General features: G+C 50.9%; 1 protein-coding gene across 4 annotated transcripts in view; it reads left to right on the forward strand.

Moving 5' to 3' along the window:
* Positions 1-22,431, forward strand: part of Phactr3 (phosphatase and actin regulator 3) — a 207,782-nt gene that overhangs the window by 164,050 nt on the left and 21,301 nt on the right. For all 4 annotated transcript variants that reach the window (XM_075963274.1, XM_075963273.1, XM_075963275.1 and 1 more), the window contains exon 8: positions 11,670-11,823. In XM_075963274.1, coding sequence (XP_075819389.1) covers positions 11,670-11,823 — 154 coding nt within the window. The remainder of the gene's footprint in view (positions 1-11,669; positions 11,824-22,431) is intronic.

Genomic DNA, 22,431 nt, shown 5'->3' on the forward strand with positions numbered 1-22,431 from the left:
ACACAAAACCTCCCTGGTGCTGTGGTCCTTGTTATTCTGCCTATTTCCATTCGTGTGTAGAAGTGTTTTAAGTTGATGCTACCTTGGTGTGTGTGTTTTTTCTTTTGCACTTGGCTCTTTGGTCTTCTATAGGAAATCTTTACACATAATGCTTTGGAGCCTTTATCTAGTGGTTTCTTGTTATAGTTAATTCATGTTTAATGTCTTTTCCTCGTCTCATGTTGATGTTCATTATATAATGTGAGCTGGGAGCTGGGGGTGAGAGCGCGTGTGTGACGTCGTAGCGCGGGTCCGATGTCCATTTTCCCTGGGCACCATTTGTCAGAGATAATTTTATTTCTTCCATTGTCTTGGCACCTTTACAGAGAGTCAGTTGACCTCAAAGTGTCTATATCTGGGCTCTCAACCTTCTCCCATGGGTGCCGTTCCATCGTAATGACTTTATAGGAGAATCTGAAGTTCCTGGTGTAAAGCCAGCAGCCAGCAGGTGACAGGTGTGTAAGGGGATTGTCAACAGTTCGCACCACTCTGCCTGTTCCATCAAGTCTGTACCGTTGTGGTCCCTATGCAGGCGACACACGCTTATTGAGCTGTCTGTGCCTGGTGCAGGTGCCTATGGAGGGCTTTCTGACAGTTAATAAGTGATTATTGAGTTCTCTTTGCAACTAACAGGTTTATGGGGGTAGAGGTTCATCTTCATCATCAACTCGATTGCATTTAGGGTCACCTAAAAGTCATCCTCACAGCCACACCCAGATGAATGTTTCCAAGAGGTTTAACTGTGAGGAAGGACTCATCCTAAGCATGGCTGGCTATGCAGAATGCAAGAGGAAGGGAAGAAGGGAGCAGAAGATGCTGCCGAGCAGGCACCCACCTCTTTCTGTTCCCTAAGGACATGATATGAGCAGCCACCTAAGGCTCGTGCTGCATTTTGCCAGCCCATTGCCACGTTTTCCCTTTTGTGATGACTGTACCCCACCAAACTGTAAGCCAGAATAAACTCTCCCTTCTCATGTTACTTCTTTTTAATGATTTATTTGTTTTTTATGTGTATGAGTGAAAGTCTACATGTATGTAAGTGTACCACAGAGGTGCAGTGCGCACTGAGGCCAGAAGTAGGTTCCAGATCCTGTGGAACTGGGGTCACAGGTCATTGTGAACAACCATGTGGGTGCTGGGAACTGAACGGACTGCTCTGCAAGAGTGGTCTCAACCCCAGAGCCGTCTCTCCAGCCCCATCTCAGGTCTCTTCCTGTCAGGCCACGATCTCACTGATGAGACCAACACTTACATGATGAAAATCTTTATGCTGTTAAAGGCTTTTACAGACATCTCCGCATAGTTGAAGGGGTCGCATGGAGGTCTCTTTGCTGTTAAAAGGATGCTGCTAGGCCCAGGCTTCCTACTCCCATGACTCCTTTGCACTTGAGAAATTTTTGTGCAACCCTGGGCATGTAGAACTACAAAGCAGACATACAGACAGCATACTTGCTGCCTACGAGTCGTGAACAACTTTAATTAAAGCAGTGCTTTGGTGTGCACATCATCACTTTCCCATTCACTAAAGGTGAAAGCAGAGTTGCGCCCCAGCAAGATGGACACCCCATTTGCAGACAGCACCAAATCTTGGCTGCGTATTGGAGCCTGCAGGCCACCGAGACTCTTCGATGTCTTTCAGAGTAGATCAATGGTTACATTTTACAGTCATCAATGCCAAGAAGGCTACTTTGCTTAAATATAGAGTACAAAAATGACAGATACATGTAGGGCCATATCAGAAATGGTTGAAATTCTGTCATAATCTTAAGCCAAAAATTCATTAAACAACCTTTTAACTTTAAATTGAATTCAGTCAGCAGCTCAGACATCAGTCTTTAAAGTGAAGCTTATTAACCATTCTGAAGTTGCACTAACTTGGCACATTCGTGCTAAGATCCTCGTGGCTGGCAGGCACCACGGAGGAGCCTGAGGTTAGAGGGTCATCTTTGCTTTTCCATGCTGCAGTAACAAAATTCCTGACACCAGGCAGTTTATAAAGGCTGGGAACTTCTCTTCTCCCACCTCTGGAGTCTGGGGCCTCCGTGATCAAGATGCTGTATGTTCAGGTGTGTGAGGGCGGCAGCGGGAAGCCAGCTGAGCTCCATGCTGTGTCTTTTGCAGATGTCTTAGTCTTATTCCCAACACAAAGGCTTTGTGCTCCAATAGCCTCGGCACCTTTACACCAACACCTCCTGAACCGCAGAGGGACAACTTTAAAACTTCAGTGTTAGTGGACGCTCCTCTGGACAGTTTATAGAGGCTCTTGGGTACCGTTAGGAGTCCCTGGGTGTTTACAAGGGTCTCTCTCTCTCTGTTGCATAGACAGACCTATCAACAATGTCAGTCTCCCTCTGATTCCCTTCTCTACCATAATGAAGGGATGGAGGCATTCATGACGAGATGCACAGAGTTCTTTAAAATCATCTGGGTATGGGCTGAAGAGATGGCTCTGCAGTTAAGAGCACTGACTGCTCTTCCAGAGGACCCAGGTTCGGTTCCCAGTACCCACATGGCAACTCAAAACATTTAGTAACGGCAGTTGCAGGGGATCTGATGGTCCTTCTATCCTCCAAGGCACAGCATGCATGTGGTACACAGACATACACTCAGGCACACATACAAACACATAAAATTAAATTAGGTTTGCTAAACTTCTGCTTGTTTTGGTAACGTTGCCAGAGTAAACATGCAGGCACGACAACTCTCATATGGCCACCACCCAGCACATCTCAGGTTCTACAGACGTCACCTTCCCTCATTAGTTCCCCGGGGAGGAACAGAGTCCTGGGGTCACCCCCAGACAGTTGAGAGTGAACTGGCTACAGCTCCATGTGAACACAGATCACCCCGTCTTGCTCTCTTGGGACCCCTGATCTTGAAGAGTGCTACCTGGTGTCAGGGAGGCTGGGGGCCACCTGGAGACCATGCAAGCCTGTCTAATCATAGTGTGAGAACAGGTGATCTGTCCACACGGTGTCTATTTAAAAAGGAACCACCCCCACTCCATCTCCCAGGTACAGCTGCCTCTCCAGGGGATTGCCTGGGGTCCATGGAGGAGGGGGCACATTCCGTGCATATCCAGGCACAGGCGCATAGATGAGAGTTTTTCTCTTGCAGATGAGTGAGACCAGACCCCCATTTCTCCTCCTCATCCCCACAATCACATAGAGCTATTAGAAAGAGCCTCCCTCCTGCCAGCCTTACCCAATCCACTCCTTCTCTCTAGAAAGAAGCTATAGCCGCGTTACTTCAGGTGCCAGTGTGGTCCTGATGGCAGCAGCTGGTGATGGGTGCAGCTGGGAGCGGCTAAGGTTCTGGGATGGTTAGATAGGTCTAGACCTACACTCTCTTGGATAATTCATCTGAGTATCCTCTGTATTTCCTGCCGTCCTAGGTTCTGGAGATCATGTTTGATCAAAGCAGGCAGGGTTCTCTTCTCCCTCAGAGCCCATAGCTTAGGGACACTATAGACAACACACAGGCCAGCTAGCAGGGAAGCAAATTACCAGGCGGGGTGTGTGTTGTGGTGGGCACCACCTAGTTGATGGGCCTAAGAGGAATGACTAGCTCTCTTAGCATGGTAGCCCCCTCCCTTCAAGCCCTGGGAGGTAAACCAGGAGCTGAGGTATTCTGAGAAGGAACCAGCCATGCAAGAAGAATTAGAAACAGGAGGAACAGTTGGTACAATGACTAGACAGCCCTGTACTTACTCCAGAAGTGGAAGGAAGTTTCTGTGGCAGAGTGAGCAAGCAGAGGGGAGGGTAAGGGGGGGGCGTCTGGCTGGGTGCAGACTGTGTCCTCTGTAGCCCCAGGGAAGAAGAGTGGGTTTTTTTCCTCGGGGTGATACAAGGCCATAGATGAACCTTTGAATAGAGGTGCACAAAATAATTCAAAATCATGGTTTTGCCACTGTTGGCCAGAACTTGCAAGGGTATCTTCAATCACTTTTTATGTATCTTCAGTGAGATGCAATTGGCCACGTATAAACATACATCATCTGTGCAACATTGCCACGATGAGACAGTGTGACTTGTTGCCCCATTTCCTGTGCCCCCTGTGATGTTGCTTACCTCTGGCTTCCTCCTGACGCCTGTACCTCATGCCCAGGAATCTGTCAATCTTCTGTGACTAGGGGTTTGTCTATATCTTCTAGCATTTATACACGTACAACCAATATGTATGTGCGGAGGGTCCGAGATAGGAAGAAAGCATAATGATATTGTGTATGAAAACATCATGGTGAGCCCAGAGCTGTGCACTGACCTAAAACAGACTCAAAAAGTTCTCTCAAGGCATAAAATATTCCCCCATTTTCTCTAAGAGCTGTAGTATTTTGGCTTGGGCAGGGTGGGAGTTGGGGAGATACCGTATCTGAATTCTTTGTGTGGTCAGAAGCAATCTTCCTTATATAGACCTGGAAGAGGTGATATCCGTCTCTGTAGTCAGCATTTTCATGTCAGGGTTCCGTCTGTGTAAGGTTTGCTCCAGGCCTCCCAGTCTACGGAGCTGGTGACTTAGTCACGTTCAGGCCATCTCACCTTAACTAACTACTGCCCCGTGGGGAGTCTCGTCCTCTGGGTCACATCTACCCTCCGAATTCTTCTCCTTGGGTGGATGGGGCTCTAGATTATCCTTGGCCTAGGGAAGAAGTGGTGATTCCGTCTGGCTTCTTCACTCATTTCTCCTCATACACGGGGTTGTAGAAGGAACCCACAGCCCCGTACCCCCTGCTGAGTGAGTGATTAGTCTCTAGTCTTTGTTCAGCCGCAGCAGCTGCTGCTTCTGGGTGCCTGGGAGGCATTCAGTTCGCGCAGGCCCAGCCCTGGCAGCTGCTGGGTGGGACCCTTTGTGTGCTTGCCCTTCTGTTTCTGTGGGGGATTACATAGGAGAGTGTCTGGGTCATAGGAAGAGACTGACGGAGGCTGGGAAGACTGCTTGGTGGGTAGAGGGCTTGCTTGCCCTTCACACTGGAGGGCCTGAGTTATGATCCTAGCATTCATGTGAAAACAAAAAACACCTGGGTCTACGTGGCAGCATGTGCCTTTAATCTCTGGGAATACAGAGGCAGGAGAATCCCTGGGTCTGGTGGGCCAAACTGTCTACCTAGACCATTCAGTGAGCTCCAGGTTCAGTGAGAGACCCTGTCTCAAAATACAAGATGGAGATCGAGGAAAACACTTGTTTGATCTCTGACATCCATATACGCAGAGGACGTAGCTCAGACCCATGAAGGCTCTATGACGCTGCTTCAGTCTCTGAGCGCCTCTGAGCCCTGCTCAGGCAGAACTTGTAAAAGTGGCCAACCAATGACTAGTCTAGTTTGAGGCCCTCTCTACAAGGGGAAGCCCATGCTGGACACCGCCAGGGTGACTAGGAACTGGAGGCTGGATATCTCTGGATATCACAGAGACCTAGTATAGGGGAAAAAATCAATAAAATGATTCCTAATTGCTGTAGGCATAGATCAGTGCCTAGCCCAGTCATCATCAGAGAGACTGCTGTTGGCCACTCATGGGAGCAGCAGATGAAGAGACTTACAGCCAGACGTTAGGTGGAGAGAGAGCCCAAACTGGAGATCTTCATCAGGTCCCTTGGAGCTCAGAAAAGCCCATGGAGGAAGGGGAGGAAGAATTGTAGGAGCCAGAGGGGTCAAAGACACCGGGAGAACACAACTTACAGAACCATCTAAAAGTTACTCTTATTTAATCGATGCCTCCTGAGCCACTGTGATTGTTCAGCTGAACTTTGGTAATCTATATGGCTCTAGAAATTATGTTTTTAGCTACCTTTCTATTACTGTGATAAAACACCATAACTGAAAACAACTTGGGGAGGACGGGGTTTCCTATATCTTACAGATTAGAGCCCGTCACCCAGGAAAGCCAGGACAGGAACTCAGGGCAGGAGCTGAAACAGGGGGCATGCACGATGGGCATGATGGAACACTATGACTGATTGCTCCTCATCACTTGCTCAGCCTGCCTTCTTCTCGCACCCAGGACTGCCAGCCCAGGGATGGCACTGCTCGCAGTGGTATGGGCCCTCCCACATCAAACATCCAGCAAGAAAGTGCCCTATAGACGCTCGTCCTTCAGGGAGACTTTTTCTCAATTAAGATCTCTTCTTCCCAGATGACCCTGGGAAGTGAACATAAAAGTTTACATAAACATGAGCTAGCACGAGTTTATGTCATCTGAATAGCCAATTTACTAGCATAAAGCCACTGAAGGTGTCCTCCTGTGTCTTTGAATATATGCAAACTTGGATGATATGTGATCTATAATGTCCACCTCTGCCCTTCTGCTTCTCCTTCCCCCTCCCTTTGGATCAGTGTGGCTAGAGTTTTGCCAGTTGTTTCATTGACTGACTTTTTCATTTCAGCGGATTTATTTTTAGTTAGTTTCCGCTCTGCACTTCTGTGTTGTGATATGCCCATCTCCGTGGTTTGCCTTGTTCTTTTTCCAGGTTACTGAGGCATACTCTAAGGCTAATTGTTTTAATAAGGGCACTCAATGCCCTAAGCATCCCCTTAGCATCACTCTGGCATATTCCATTTGCTTCGGTATCCTCTGTGTTTCTGTTGTAAGTTCTTCTTGGAACTTTGGGTTTCTCGGAAGTTAAATATATATTTTAATTTCGTCTGGTTGCTTTTGAAGAGATCTTTTTTTGTTATTGATTTCCAATTCTGTTCCACTCTAGTCAGAGGACATGTTTTTATATGAATTGCGGTCTTTGAAATTTATCGACTTGTTTCATGGCCCAGAGCAGGGTATGTGTCCTGGTACGGGGTGGGGCCCGCGTCCTTGGAGGGAATACATGCTCTCTGATGGTCTGCACATAGATCTTGTATCAGCTTGTGGTGCTGGCGGGTGTATACAAGTCTGCCTTACTGCCCGCGGTTCTGTTGACTGCTTAGGTGAATGGCGTAGGAGAGAGCTCTGAGATCCCGGCTGCGGCAGTGCCCTCCCTGCCTGTTTTCTCTGGCTTTCCCTTACAGATTCGGGAGCTCTGAAGAAAGGCCCACCATGTTTAGGTTCTTTGTGACCTACGTGCAAAGTGGCCTCTTTTTGACAATGGAGCCACCCTTCCTGCTGACAAAGGTGTTTGCTCTGAAACGCTCCCTGCCCACGAATGCCCTTCTTCAGCTTCTCTGACCAGGATGAGACTAGGGGCACCCTGCCCTCCTCTTTTGCCCTCCTTTTGTGTTTTGTGGCAGCAGAGACTTTTGTCCTGCTTTTCACTCATGTTCCTTTCTGTATTGCGTGTTCAGAATATTTACAGGAATATGCTTGGTTATCACATCCAAATTCACTGTTGGGTATGTGCTCCCTTTTAAAAATAGTTTATGTGTATGTGTGTCTGCGTGTATGCATGTACACCACATGTATGAAGCCCAAGGAGGTCAGATTCCCTAGAACTGGAGTTCCAGGTGGTTATGAGTCTCGATGAGGGTGCTGGGAATCAAACCTGGGTCCTCTGCAAGAGCAGCCAGGTTTTAATGCTGAACCATCTCCCAGCCTTGTTTGTTTTTGAAGCCCATACTTGTCTAGCACAGCTAACCTCAAAGTGACTCTATACTGAGGATGACCTTGGACTTGGGCTTCCCCCACTTCTGCTTCTCTGGCACTGGGGTAACAGGTAACACTTTGCCTGACTCTTACACGGTGCTGGGGATTGAACTGTGGGCTTCATGTTTGCTGGGTGGGCAGTCTGCCCACTGAGCCATATCCTGAAGTCTGTTTATGCCGCCTTCATTTGGGGGCGGTCACCTTTTATCTTTCTTCTCCACTGCTCTGATTGACGAACTCTGTTTTCTTGGGCTGAAGGAACGGCTCAGCAGCTAAGAACATATTCTGCCCTTTCAAAGGATCTGAGTTCAGTTCCCAGCAACTGTGTTGGGCAGCTCACAACTGCCTTTAGCTCAAGCTCCAGGGGATCCAGTATCTTCTAGCCTTCAGAGAGACCTATACACACCTGCAAATGCACATCATTAAATAATTTTTAAAAGCCAGTTTTCTTTAAAGAAAATTAAGAATACATCTGCACATGGCAGGGGCCAGCCCCATACTCCTCTTTCCTTGTTTGGATTTCAGGTTTCCATCTGAAGTCAGTTCTTTCCCTACTGCTTAAAGAACTTCTTTTAGTCATTGATTATTGTGGCTTTCTAATTCCTGAAACAGTGTTTGCCTTTATCCTGAGAGGTATTTTTGGCATGCGTTGAGCTGGAATTGCCTGAGTCGTCTCCAGTGAGTGTCTTCTCAGTGTGTCACTTCTGGGTGGCTGTGGATCCCTTCTTTACGCTGCGGCGTGCCTGTCTCTCAAGGCCATTGAGGTGTCCTCACTGTCGGGGACGGTGATGACAAGCTCCACATATTTCCTTTGTGCGGCTGGAGCTTGGCTGAGCCCTTCCCGCTTTTCTGTAGGTGTGGGGAGTTTCGGTTGGCTGACACACATCGTGAATCTATTTCTTGGTTGTCGGATGCTCTTCCAGTCCTATAAATATCTGCTGAGTTTTATTCTGGGAAGCAGCTCGGTTACTTGGAAACGGCCTCACGCATCCTGGTGTGGCTTTTACAATTTCTTAGACAGAAGCTTCACTAAGCTCCCTTCAGCTCATCACTGCTCGTTCCGAAGACCAGGACCATCTGTATACCTTTCCCGGCGTCTGAACAATCACAGCACGTTCCAGCATGACTGGTGGGCATGGGACGCAGCCATAGGTCTCCCAATGTCCTTAGGCACCAGGTAGGGCCTCCATGGCCCTCACTCATAGGCAGATGCCAGCCCAAGGTGTAAGGGATTCTGCACATCCAGGGGTTATTGCTCGGCTTTCCAGCTGTGGGTCCCACAAACACCAGCTGTGGGCCCCTTGGGCTCTTCGCTTCATCTTCTCAACTCTGACAATTTCTGAGGCTCTTCCTGGGCCCCGGTAAGCCGCAGTCCAGAATCCATCCCAAGGCATCTGCTAAACTCCTAGCGAGTGCCTCGTTCAATGCTCACCTCTCCAGCCTCCCCTCCATAGATGCTTCTTTTCATAATCTGGTGTTTACTATGCTTTGTTTTGGGGGTAAAAGGAGAACCCAGCCCATACAGATTCAAACGGAGCAGAACAAGCAAGCAAAGCCCCCCATCCCTGCTGGGCTCACTCTATACAAGGCTCTCTACTGAGGCAACATGCGTCAGGCTCTTTACATAGCACAGAAAGCTCTGTGGGGAGGAGGCACGGCCGAGCACAGCTGCTGCATCTGAGTGCACTTGAGGCCGCTGCACCTGCTCTCGCCCTGTGTCTTTCCCTCCCTGTCATTGTCTATATGGGAGACAGGTGCACAACAAGGGCACACTAGGACCCGTGGTGTCAAGGTGAGGAGGGCGGGTGCTGGGGCAGCCCTGGGTTTCCCTTTTGGTCTGTCACTCATTTCTCTGTGCTCTGGCAGGGGGCCAACTGCTCACTTCTGTGCCAAGGGGGACGTGCCTTTTATACACACGGATACAGGTGCAGGCACAGGTGTAGAAGCCGATGTGGCAGGCTTGAATGATAGGATGAAGTCAGGTCTGGATATGGAAATACTGAGCCCTCCACAGTTAGTGCTTAGCATCCAGGGGCCAGGGGAAGGCGTGGAGAAATTGAGGGGATAGACAGGGAAAGGTCTGGGTCCTGAGCAGACCTGTATGAACGTGTGTGTGTGTGTGTGTGTGTGTGTGTGTACGGAGTGGCCGGGGCGACACAGGGTTAGGAGGGCACTGGCTGCTTCAGTGGCCTGGAAGGACAGAGCAGGTAGCAGTTGAGGGTTTCTGTGTTCCTGTGACATCAGCGTGGTAGAAACAGAGACTGTAACCCATCATCTCCCCTCTGGTGTGGCTCCTGGACGCTAAGAAGGCTGGGACTTGGGGAGGGTGCAGAGTCTCACGCAGTGTGCAGCAGGCACGGGGAGCAAGCGGAAGGCCAGGTGTGGCCCTGTGCAGCATCCACAGAGAGCGGAAGGCCAGGTGCGGCCCTGTGCAGTCAGCTGCTGGATGGGCCACTCTGGTACCCAGGAAGGAACCAGCACCCCTTCTTCCTTCTCAACACCCTGACTTTCAGCCCACATTTCTTGAATAAATATGTCTGTAGGGATGAAATATTTAGGTCGATCCCCAGAATTTTAAAAAAGCCAGTTCTGGAAATCTGTGAATGAAGCCAGGTTTCCTTGTTTTATGGAGGAAAAATTTTCCCCAGCATCTTTTTCAAAACTGCTCAGACACATTCTCCTTAGGCCCTTGTCTACTTTATACCAGGAAACCATATTTATGCCAGAACAAACTCACAGTAAAGAAAACCAAAATGAGTGAGTAAAATGATTCTTGCCTTGCTTTAATCCTCAATTTGCAATGAAATTATGTATATTTACGAAATTGACTTCATGTTCATGTATCTCCATTATAATGCATTTCTCGTTTTCCTTGTTGATGTTATAAACGTTTTCTGTTGCAGTAACATGCTGTCTTAGGGTTTCTATTACTGCGATGAAAGACCAGAAGGCAAGTTGGGAGGAAAGGGTTTGTTTGATTTACACTTCCACATCACTGTTCATCACTGAAGGAAGTCAGGACAGGAACTCAAACAGGGAAGGATCATGGAGGCAGGAGCTGATGCAGAGGCCATGGAGGGGGCTGCTTACTGACTTGCTCCACATGGCTTGCTTAGCCTGCTTTCTTATAGACCCCAGGACCACCAGCCCAGGGATGGCACCACCCACAATGTTCTGGGCCCTCTCCCATTGATCACTAATTAAGAAAGTGCCCTACAAGCTTGCCTGAAGCCCTATCTTATGGAGGCATTTTCTCTCTGATGTGCTTGTTTTGTGTGTCTGTGGGGGCTGGCGCTGTCTCAGGCTGTTTCTTTTCTTTTTTCTTCAGTGATGTTTATGGTGTGTATGCACATGTAAGATGCAACTCAGCCAGGCAGACCCAAGACCAGCCTGGTGATTCATTCACGGGCAGGATTCTTCACTGACTGCCTCTGGTGTCCTCGTCTCTCTGGGGAAAGTGGCTGCCATTGAACCAAAGTCTAGTGGAGGAGACAGATGACGGGCAGTTAACAAATGTCAAAGGGAGTAAGACAGGAGGCTGGGGTCATGGCGGAGACTCTGATCCAGTGGCGTCCCACGTCCAGGAAGAGGTCATCTATAGGCAGTATCAGCAGGGCAGGGGGAGGCAGAGGAGCTTCTGGGTGGCATGCTCTCAGTACTGAAAGTACATGTATGTGGTTAGACAGTGGACGGTGCTGGGGTGAGAAGGCAGTACTACTCAGGGTTGGCGTCACAGCCATCGCAGGTAGAGTTACTCTGTAATTCACGGCCCAGGTGCAAATGGCTTTGAAAGGCAATGTGGGCCATGACCGTTCAAGTGCTTAGTCCTGGATGATCCCTACTGTGGAGCATGGGACCCCTGAATGGGGGCCTAATAGCCCACCGCGTGGCATCGTGCACCCCTACCCTACCCACTGAGCCCCTCGAAAGCGGCACAGTGTGGCATGTGTAGGACTCCCACTTTCAGCTCCTGGTCCCCGGTCCACGCTCTTGACAGCATCCCATGAAGGCCATATGAAGCCGGTCCACTAAGATATTTTCTCATCCCGGTGGGTCTCACAGGAACTTTGCCAAGGAAATGCAAGAAGGAGCTGCTGGCGGTGAAGCTGAGGAACCGGCCGAGCAAGCAGGAGCTAGAGGACCGGAACATCTTCCCCAGGAGGACCGATGAGGAGAGGCAGGAGATCCGACAACAGATAGAAATGAAGCTCTCCAAGTAAGTGCCACGTGCAGACCCATGCAGAGGCCTCCCGGCCCCGCTGGGCAGGGCGTGCAGACGGGCGAAGGGTCCGCGCAGGTCGTTCAGCCCTTGACGCTGCGCGGGATAGATAGCTGTCTGTTGGGGTTGCCTGTGTGCCTGTCGCTCAGCAGCATCCCTGGCCTCTGCCTGCCATGTTCGAAGTTTTCTCAGTATCACCAACTCTCCCCACGGTGAGTCAGGGGTCTGTGTGAGTCCGGGGAGATGTGTGGAAGGAGGGAGGGCCTGGACCAAATGGCTGAGGACATGGTTTCTGCGGCACGGCTGGCTACAGACTGCCCCTCAGAGCTTCCACCCAATCATCCTCTAAGAACACGGCTCCTACTTTGCTAGATCTAGATCTTCCGAGTCTGTTGGGAGAAGCTGTGCTGACATGAATGTCTAAATACAGTGTCACACTTTGGGGGCCAGAATGTGCACCTCACTCTATGTGCTACAGGATGAAGGATGCACTAACAGTTCCTATAGTCAGTCACCATTGGGGCCAGGCTCCTCTCCTCTTGCCTCAAAGTCCTCTCTGTGGCCCACAAGAACAAGTGATGCCCAACAGTCTCTGAAGGCCACCAGGTGATGGTTGCTCAGCAACCAGGTGGTCACTCGCTCTGGGTGAAGACAGACTGTGCCGTGGTCCAGGCCAGAGGGGAACTGCCTGGCGGCCTTGAACTACAGAAGGCGGGGCTTCAGAGTATTCATAGAGGGTGGGGCTGTGGAGGGCGGGGCTGTGGAGGGCAGGGCAGTGGAAGTGAAGCTGTGGAGGGCGGGGCTGTGGAAGTAGAGCTGTGAAGGGCGGGGCTGTGGAAGTGGAGCTGTGGAGGGCGGGGCAGTGGAAGTGAAGCTGTGAAGGGCGGGGCTCTGGAGGGTGGAGCTGTGGAGGGCGGGGCTGTGGGGGGCGGGGCTGTGGAGGGCGGGGCAGTGGAAGTGGAGCTGTGGAGGGCAGGGCAGTGGAAGTGGAGCTGTGGAGGGCGGGGCTGTGGAGGGCGGAGCTGTGGAGGGCAGGGCAGTGGAAGTGGAGCTGTGAAGGGCGGGGCTGTGGAGGGTGGAGCTGTGGAGGGCAGGGCAGTGGAAGTGGAGCTGTGGAGGGCAGGGCAGTGGAAGTGGAGCTGTGAAGGGCGGGGCTGTGGAGGGCGGGGCTGTGTAGGGCGGGGCAGTGGAAGTGGAGCTGTGAAGGGCGGGGCTGTGGATCACCTGCCCAGCACCTCAGGATGGGGGTTGTGGGTTGTGGGAGTTGGGCTACTGGAGAAGCTGCAAGCAGCTTAGCTGCAAAGGGTGGGTCTGGAAGCTGTGGAGCTACTCGGTTTGGGAATTTCTAGGACCGGGATTCCCCTTGGTTCACAGAACCAGGAACTAATTTTAGACTCTGGGATCGAGTATAGTAGCTCCTCTGATGCTTGTCACCACGTCTGAGAACAGAAAAGCGTCCCAGAATTAGATTCAGAGAGCAGGAGGCGGTGAGTCTCCCCTGGAAGTTAGAGGTGGCCTCTGGTGCCCCCATATCTCCCTGTAGGAGCGGTTTAATTAGCTCTCTGCCCATGTGCCATCTTAGGACCTTCCACATTCTACTGCTGAATAATTCAGCCTCCGGTTGCCATAGCAACACATCATCTGTGGTATTCCCAGGAGTGCTGGGGTTTCCTTGGTGGGTTTTTTTATTTTTTGCTATTTCCAAATCTTAAAATTTTTATCTTCTGTGTGCTGTGGGGCTTCTCTGAATGAAGGGATCCTTGTTTTCCATGCATGCACACCCAGCATGCCTAGTCTGGGTCCCACTATGAAGTTGGAGTCCCCCCATGGGGTGAGAATATGTGATGATGCCCATCCCTTCCTGCAGGGTTGCTGAGCTTGCCTTTCACATGTATGTGGGTGAGCGGGCGAAGTCCTGGTTTGGCATGGACAAAGGCGTCCTGGGAATCCACATGCATTTTGGTTTTCTTTACTGGGAGTTTGTTCTGGCATAAATATGGTTTCCTGGTATAAAGTAGACAAGGGCCTAAGGAGAATGTGTCTGAGCGGTTTTGAAAAAGATGCTGGGGAAATTTTTTCCTCCATAAAACAAGGAAACCTGGCTATCCACACACTCTCAAGAGCATTAAATACAAAGACACCACTGACAGGGACCCATATTGTAGCTTGGGTTGGCCTTGAACTCCAGACCCTCCTGCCTCAGTCTCCCCAGCACTGGAGTCACAAGCATGTGCTGGCTGTCAGTCTCAAGTACTGACTGCATGCTGCGAGTTGAGTTTATCCGCTCCTGTCTCAGCCATCCTTGTAGCTACAGTGATGGAGAGAGGTCCTCACTTCTTGTTTCTCACGCTTTGGGGAGCGGTTGCAGTTTCCTGCCAGGGTGCTGTGGAAGGAAAAGGAGGGGTACTAATCGGACAGTCCCAGAGTGCCTAGCCAGCCCCCCGTAAAACCTTCCAGACAGTAAGGCATCAAGGGGTGCTCTAGCTTGGTCATCGCTTGGCACTGTCTCCTATGGGCTTGGGCTTCACGTGGGGTGTGCTGGGAGTCCTGACCAAAGACACTGTTCCTGGTGCACAGATGTCTGCACCCATAGAGGGCAGAAGAAGGAATGCAAAGTCATGTCATCCCCTCTCCCTGCACATAGGTTAGAGATACTTTGTAAAAATATTCAGGAACGAGCTTGGCCTCAGGAAGGTGGGTTTAGATGGCAGTGCCCCGTCACAGCTGTGGCCAAGGGCTCCCCCTACTTTATAAAGTGGAGACAGTGGGGCCGGTAGCTTTTTAAAGATTCCCGGTCACTCAAAAGGAACAAGATCACATTCCTGGCAGGAGGCACTGACTGAGAACGGCTACTGCCAAGGCCAGGCATCCTCAGGGGTTGCCTGTCATAGGCACAAGCTCTAGAAGCCACCAGCAGGCCTCCTGGTCTGAATAAATGGGGTCACAGGTGCTAGCTGCCCATGTGGCCTTAGAGCCTCGCTGTGGAGCAGATGACAGCCTTGTGCCTAGAGTTAGTTGATGGCTTGTTTGGGCCAAGGCTCTGGACAGGCGCCTCTTAAGTGATGCATTGCGTGGCTTCTTCTTCAAGCTCCCTGGGGGAGGCCTTTGTTCCAGGGCTGAGTGAGAGGCTGATTAAGCTCAATAGTCTCCTCCAGGGGTTGGCACTTAGCACATTAGCACAGCGGTTAAATGATCCCAGCTTCTCTCTGTACACTGTGTTCTGCCACATCCAGAACAGACTGCTACCACTGGGCCCACAGAGAATGCAGGGTCTCAAGGCAACCAGCGCCAGGCACGCGGGCAACACCAGTCAGTCACTTCTCCCGCGCTTGTCTGCCTTGAACTCTGCAACGTTTTAGGAGGTTGCATGATGCTCCACATGTTCTTCTGAGGCTGCAGAGGTCACGCGTGGTGCGAACTCTTGTCTGTGGACACAGGGCTGTGGGAATATGTAATCTTCTAGACTTAATAGGAAGAACACCTGCTGCTTCTAGTTGCTCAAAAGCCAGTCGTGTCTGGAGTGTGCGCATCCACTGCATAGGCAGAGATCACACTGTTAACAAACTTCAGGGTGTCTTTGCTTCGAGTCTCTCTTCTGCCCTGGCTTTGAATGTGTATGAGCCCGGTTCACCATGGGCACTTAAATCCACTCCTGTGAGCATCAGCCTCGGGGGCCGTCATGGTCATAAGGGAGCTGCTGCTCCGGTCCTTCTTGCTTGTTTGGAGCTGTGCACTCACAATCCCCTTGGAGGCTTGCCCAAGTGTCTTGGGGTGGCTTCTCTGCATAACTCCAGTCCATTTTCACATGAGGAAAATGGACATACCACCAAGCCACAGGCAACAGGTAACTTGAGCATAACCCCGGCCAGTTGTGTTAGCAAGCATAAACTCAATTCTGCCACCATTGGAAGCAACTGGACTCTCAGGAGAGGGTATGGGCACCAATGGGGTTTGTGCCATCAGTCTGGAGGAGACAAGAAGCAAGGCTGCTCTGAGCTCAGTAGCTTCGTGTTATCCCCTTTGTGTGGGGTGTGTGCCAAACCCTCCAGCCACTCAAATTTTCCCAGGGCCAGCCCAGTGCTGTCTCCGGAATTACGTGGCAGGAAACATTGGTGGACAGTTGTCCCTCTGATGCTTTCCGGTTCTCATATCTGGTTCTCAGAGGAGGTTTGTGAAGTGCAGCTCTCCAGAATCTTCTTCCATCTCCTAAGTGGGCAGCGGGGGAGGGGGAGGGAGGAGAGAAGGAGAGAGACAGGGACAGTGTGTCTCTGCGAGTGTGCACACACATGAGGAGCACATGCCGCAGTCTAAGCATGGTGTGTGAGGGCAAGCTCAGGTGTCACTCCCACCTCATTCGACTTAGGGTCTCCTGTTGCTGACGGCCACTCACACCAGGCTACCTGGCCTTGAGCTTTCCGTGATTCTCCCGTCTCACTCAAGTGCTGGAATTACTGATGTGTACCACGTCTGGCTTTGTGTTGGTTCTGAGGACTCCAGGTTTGTGCTTGTTCGGAGCAGTCTGTGCCATAACAGCCCTGCCCCCCAGTGTCTCTGCTACCTTATGTTATGTTGTGACGTTGCTAAGACTCCCTGGCGTCTCTGGGTGTCTTCTGAGTGCTTTCAGCACCAAAGCACACTGCTTCTGCTTAGCCTGTTGCTATTTTAGGGAGGATGTACATTTTATAATTAATTGAGTTAACCTCTATTGCTTGGCCCACCACGAAGCTCAGAGCAAAGTGCACAGCGGCCCGTGACAACGTGTGTGTCACGTGAAGTGTGTGCTGTGTTTAAGCTCCTCTTACAGGCTCTTTTTGCTTCAGTTTATTGTTAGGGACATAGTTTTATGTACAGTTTCAAAGTCCTTTTTGGGCTTTAAATTTTTCAATAGCAACAGCTACTTTTGGTGAGGGCTGTGTCTGTGTTCTGGACACTCCGCTGTCCGTTCTCCTCTAGGCCAAGCTAGGCCAAGGTTTCCCTCTTACAGCCCTGCCCCAGGTGTCCATTGGCAACAGTGACGTGGCATCTTTGAATTGGATGGAAATGTCAGCAAGCTTTCTCTCCCAGCATGGGGAGACTGTTGGCTTCAAGAACCTCACAGTTCAGATAAGGCAACAATAATGGTTAGGGGGACACAGTTGAGGCTTAGAATTTTTCTTTGTAGGGATTGTTTGTATAAAAAAGGTTTTAAAATGGTAATGCCAAGTGTTAAGAATATTTAAAGCAAGCAAGCAAACAAACAAAAAAAGCCAGTCATGTTTAAAAGGGGGAAAAATAAGAAAAAAAGGAAGAGTCAGACACAAATGGGAACTAACTAAGGTGAGCCCCGCGAGATCATGGATGGTGGGGTGGGGGGAGGGTCCTAAAGGCACGCGTGGAGTGTGGAGCAGGCACCTTGAGGGCAGTGCACACAAACATTACAGAACAAGGAAGGGATCCTCCTCTCCACTTTACAGGACACTTACATAACGCATCTTTAAATGTGGTGTAGAGCAGTGCTGTGTGAACATGGAAATTGTAATAGGGGAATAAATAACAGTGCCCAGCCTAGCCAGGCTGCATGGCAGTCTGCCAGTGGTGTGAAGAGCCAGGGCAGTCTGTGCCAAGACATGAACTCACCTGCATCCCAGAAGCTGAGAACAAATGGGCAGGAGAGGGTGTCGGGGGAGAGGTGGCCGCAGTATCTCTGAGCCGTCCTGGGTTCTTGGCTTAGAGATTTCTTTTGGGAGCTGTATTCCCACAGCAGGTCCATAAGATTGACAGCGTCTTATCTCTGAGCTGGGGCAACCAGTGTAAAGAGGAGTGTGGTAGGGAACCCAAAACCCAGGCTTGAAGGAAGAAGGGTCTTTGAGTCAGGTTGTCCTGGGACCCTCTGGGGCCCCTTTCTCACTGCAGCATGGACACCATCCACACCTGTTCCCACATTGCATCTTTGCAAGTGACATATTTATCATACATGCATGGTATGTGCAGCCCAGGCACGCACTGGCTCCTCGTTTGTCCTCTCCACTGCCCCTTCTTCAGCTCAATGTCCTATGGGAATAACACATTGTTGGAAGGTGGCTCACCCCTGACAACTGTCCTCATGCTCTGTGAAGAGGACACAGTGTGACAGTCAGGCTCGGGGCTTTCACCTCAGTGCACATTAAGATCTAGCAAGAGAACATGCTGGAGACAGCCTCCCCCGGGCATTTGTGATATGACACACTGTCTGTACTAGGCCAGCAGGACATGATCTGGGTCCTGCCAGGATCTCGGTGCTGCTGGTGCTTGGTAGCTGAGCCTGGGTCCACAGCAGTCCTATTACAGGCTGGCATGGTGCCAGTAGCTTTAGCTCTGACCACAGCCCCGTGTAGAGTGCCTTTTATACTCCATAGAGGAAGAAAGGATGCAGTGGTCATGTCCACAGCATCTCAGGAAGATCTCTGACCCCGGTGCCCAGTTCCTAACCACTGAGTAACCGCCGATGCTGCAACTTCAGGAGTTCTGCATGCACCTACATTCAGTCAGTTGATGATGTCCTGTGTCTAAAATGCATAATCAGATACAGGCTATATTAATAAGATAGGTAACATCATATCCCTATACTCTAGTTGGTCTACCAGTGTCTGCAAGTCTGGGACTCCACTCTCAGGGCAGCGTGGTGTGGGACATCATACCTGTGCCCTTAATAATGTCGCAGCATCCCACAGCCTCTCACTGAGAAATGAGTGCAAGTCACAGGTGACAATCTTGCAATAGCTCCTCACCTAGCCACCAACTACTGAATGACCCCCTAACAGTGTTGTCCTCCGTCTGGAGGTCGGCACCCTCAGTGGACCCATAGCTTACAGGGTCTCCAAGTACACACATGCTGCTTCTGGTCAGCTTAAAGTCACTGCCCCAGAAAATATCTTTTTTAACTGGAGTTACAAACAGTCGTGAGTTGTCATGTTGATTTGTCCTGGAAGCCATGTGGGTGCTGGGAATTGAACCCAGGTCCTCTGGAAGAGTAGCCAAGGCTTCACTGCCAAGCCTTCTCTCTCACCCCAGAGAGATGTTTTTTGACTGCCTTCCTCCCTATGCACCCCAGTTGACATGACTCTGCTCTCTCTCTCTCTCCATCACCTTGTTCCAGCTCCCTGTAATGCCCTGGTCTGGGCGTGCTAGCTGGATTCTGCTCTCTCTGTCTTCTGCTGGGGACTTGGCGCTCTCAGCAGGTGCTTGCAGCTGGCACACCATTGTATAACAAAAAGCTTGACTGGTTACTCAGAGGGTCCTAACAGACATGCTCCTGGGAGGTGTGTGTGTGTGTGTGTGTGTGTGTGTGTGTGTGTGTGTGTGTGTGTGTGTGTGTGTGTGTGTATGTGTGTATCCGTACTGCCGTGAGGAGGGAGGTGGCAGAGGCCAGGATGCATGTGAAGTGGGGCTGTGAGGGACTGCCATGTGACATTTCCTGGGGAGACAAGCACCAATTTACCCCAGGTATGGCACAGATGACAGGCCAAAGAAATTGTTGCACCCAAGTCTAATTTAGTGAGTGAGTTAGCTGGGGTTACTTACAAGAACATGAGGCAGCCACATTGCTGAAAACCTAAGCAATGTCAGACAGGCCTGGAATGTCCCGATCTCTGCAGCCATAATGTGGCCTGAACCAGATGAGAATGTAAGAAAAGACGACAAGGTTGGGGGACGTTACCTAGGGGACAGGAAAACTTAGGCCTTTGTGGGGGCGCCGGCATTTGACATAGCTGGGAGCTCTCGCCAAGTGAAATGAAGCTATGTGGGCGCTGAATCAGAGATGGGGCACTCCAGGCCTGTCTGACACTGCTTAGATTTCTCATTTCCTCTCCAGCATCTATTCTGGCCTAGCGTCATTACTTTGATGATGGGCAGTGGGTTCTGGGTGCTGGCTGCTCACGCTCCTGCAGGGACCAGAACCGGCTCCAAGGTGGTCAGGATAATAAATTGTCTATCTCTTAGAAACCATGCGTCTGGCTGCCTTTCAAAATTCAGTCCCAGGAAAGGCATACTGATTTGTCCTAGAAGCCTGCAGGATCCTATCAGGAGTTTTTCCTGAGAAAGCAGAGAGATCAGGTTTGCCATGTGAGGAGCCATGTGCTTCTGTTTGGATAAACCAGGGCGTGATGGGTGGCTGAGATGTCCTTCAGTGGTGGAAGGAGGAGTAGGGACAGTTCTCTGGGATCCAATGCCCCGGCTCACAAGCCTGACCTGCTGCTGTGCCAGGGAGTCCTTAGGGTCCTTGTTACTGCTCTGGCTTTAGCAGGGAAGGCAAAATGTCCCAGCATGGACCACAGCACATGGCAGGAGGTGTTTGGAGGTGACCTGCCTGTAAGTCCTGGATGGAGTGAACCCAGGTGAGGTCCCCTAACTTGCTGGAGCTTGGCAGGCCCAGGTTGCTATTGGGACTGAATTTAACAAGGCCCTGCTCTCCTGGGCCTTGGGACTTAAACCTGTGTGTGACGCTGTGGTCATACTAGGCATTGCTCTCACGCCGGCACTGATTGAAGCCACGTGTACTTCCTGATTTCAGTCAGGTGTAAATGTTATCATTCAGTGGTCATAGCCAAGAAGGTGGAGGCTTGGAGAGACAAGGGGAAGGTGTGTGGTGTCTCACGGCTAGCATGCAGTGTGGCTGAGGCTTGGCCCACATTGACTCCTGCCTGGAATAGTTGGAGATAGGAAGCCAGGACTGGCGTGATTATTCCAAAGTCATCAAGAACTGGGTCTTCTCTTTCCTCATGGTAGCTCTCTTCCTTCTGGTGCTTGATGCTTCATGGCCCAAGATGGCTACAAAAATGCTGGCGATTGCATTCCAGCCCTGAAGGACCCCTTGTGCCAGCTGAGCAGCTCTTCACTGGGTCTCCCCCACTGACCTTTGCCTCACAACACGGGGTCAGAATCTCTTTCCCCATCTGTACTTAGCGGGAAGGAGGCTACCCGAGGAAGATCAATGGTACGAAATAACCTAGAAAGAGAGGCTGGGTAGGAAGCTAAAGATTTCTTCTCCTGTACGTTCTCAACTTCACAATGGGCGCAGGTGGGAGGAGGCAAGGAAGAAGGGAGGATGGATAGGCAGGTGAGTGACTGGGAAACACCATATCCTGTAGGGAGAAGATGTTTTACATAGCTGGTTCTCGGAGGCCTGTGTGGTTAAATATTCACCGGGATCCTCGTGTGGTTTCCAGGATGTGGGCATCTGGGAGAAGTGGGGGAGGGAAAGAGATAAGGGACCTCTGAAGACCCTGTGTTAGGAGTCAAAGAAAAAGGTGAGAATGTTAGGATTCAGGCCATATGCTGGCCTGCCCATCATCTGGCAGGATGACCCAGGCAGTCCCTTGGCCAGCCCAGTGTCCTAATCTATACGCAGGTACAAAGGTCCCTTTAAGAGACAAGCCTTGCCCACTCCCACTTTCTTTCCTTGGTCTTCTGAAGAGGCAAGCAGGTTTTTTCCTCTCTCTGTCCCCTCTTTTTCCTCCCCTTTACCCTTCTCTCAATAAATTCTACATTGAGCTCTGGCTGCTGGCTGGTGTCTTTGTCTTTCACCTGCCATGGGACCCACTAAAGGTCCCCCCCTGCTCTGTACTCATAGCACCCTGGACAACTGGACCAGTGGTGCCTCTTCTTTGAGAACCCCTTCCTCATTACCACTGCAATTCGGTTTAGCAACAGAGACTTCCTGACTGCCCTTGTGTGTTCCTCTCTGCAGGGCAGAGCCCCTTCTCCCAGCCTTGGAGGTCTATCACTAGGTTGCTTAGGACATGAAATCACATAGGCCTGTCCCTGCTTCAGATGCTTTACCCAGCCACACATCCAGAAGTGTTTGAGATGGGAGCTCCTGTGGGAACAGGCTTGAGGCATCTTCCACAAGAGGACCGAGGGCGTGGACGCACAGAGCAGTCTGCACAGATTTCCCCGGGTGTTTATAACACCGCATCCTCACACTCAGCCCCACACCCACCCCACAGCAGTGTTGGAAGCTTCCCGGCCCTGGCTCCGGAATGTTCCACTTGGCTTTCATAGAAATGACATGTTCCTTTTCTAACCGTAGTAAGTCAGGCAGTCAGTGTACAGAAAGCTTAATTGAATTACCTAATTCCAGCACTAAGCACAGCTGGTGCCTCTGGGCTGGAACAGAAGCTGCTACTCGTGCATGGTGGGGACAGCACTGGGGGATCTGTGCAGCCAGGGATGGGTGTGAGGGCTGGACCTGGGAGAGCACAGACCCTGAGCACAGCTTGACCTCTCAGGGATGTCTGCAGCTGTGTCCACGGATGGACTCCCTCCCCTTCAGAGCTGTGTCCACGGATGGACTCCCTCCCCCTACATAGCTGTGTCCACGGATGGACTCCCTCCCCTTCAGAGCTGTGTCCACAGATGGACTCCCTCCCCTTCAGAGCTGTGTCCACGGATGGACTCCCTCCTGCTTCAGGAACCCACTGGGTGGTCCATGCTAAGCTCACAGTTTGCTTGAGTCAGCTGGTGTGGGCTGGACTGTAGCTACTGGATCCTGCCTCTTGTCTCTTATTTGGTTGGGTAACTGGGGATGACCACCTTTTCAGGTTGAGATCTCTAACCTGTTCAGCTCTGTCCTTCAGGAGACAAGAT

This window comes from Microtus pennsylvanicus, chromosome 2 (assembly GCF_037038515.1).
Source record: "Microtus pennsylvanicus isolate mMicPen1 chromosome 2, mMicPen1.hap1, whole genome shotgun sequence".
Classification (NCBI taxonomy): Eukaryota; Metazoa; Chordata; class Mammalia; order Rodentia; family Cricetidae; genus Microtus; species Microtus pennsylvanicus.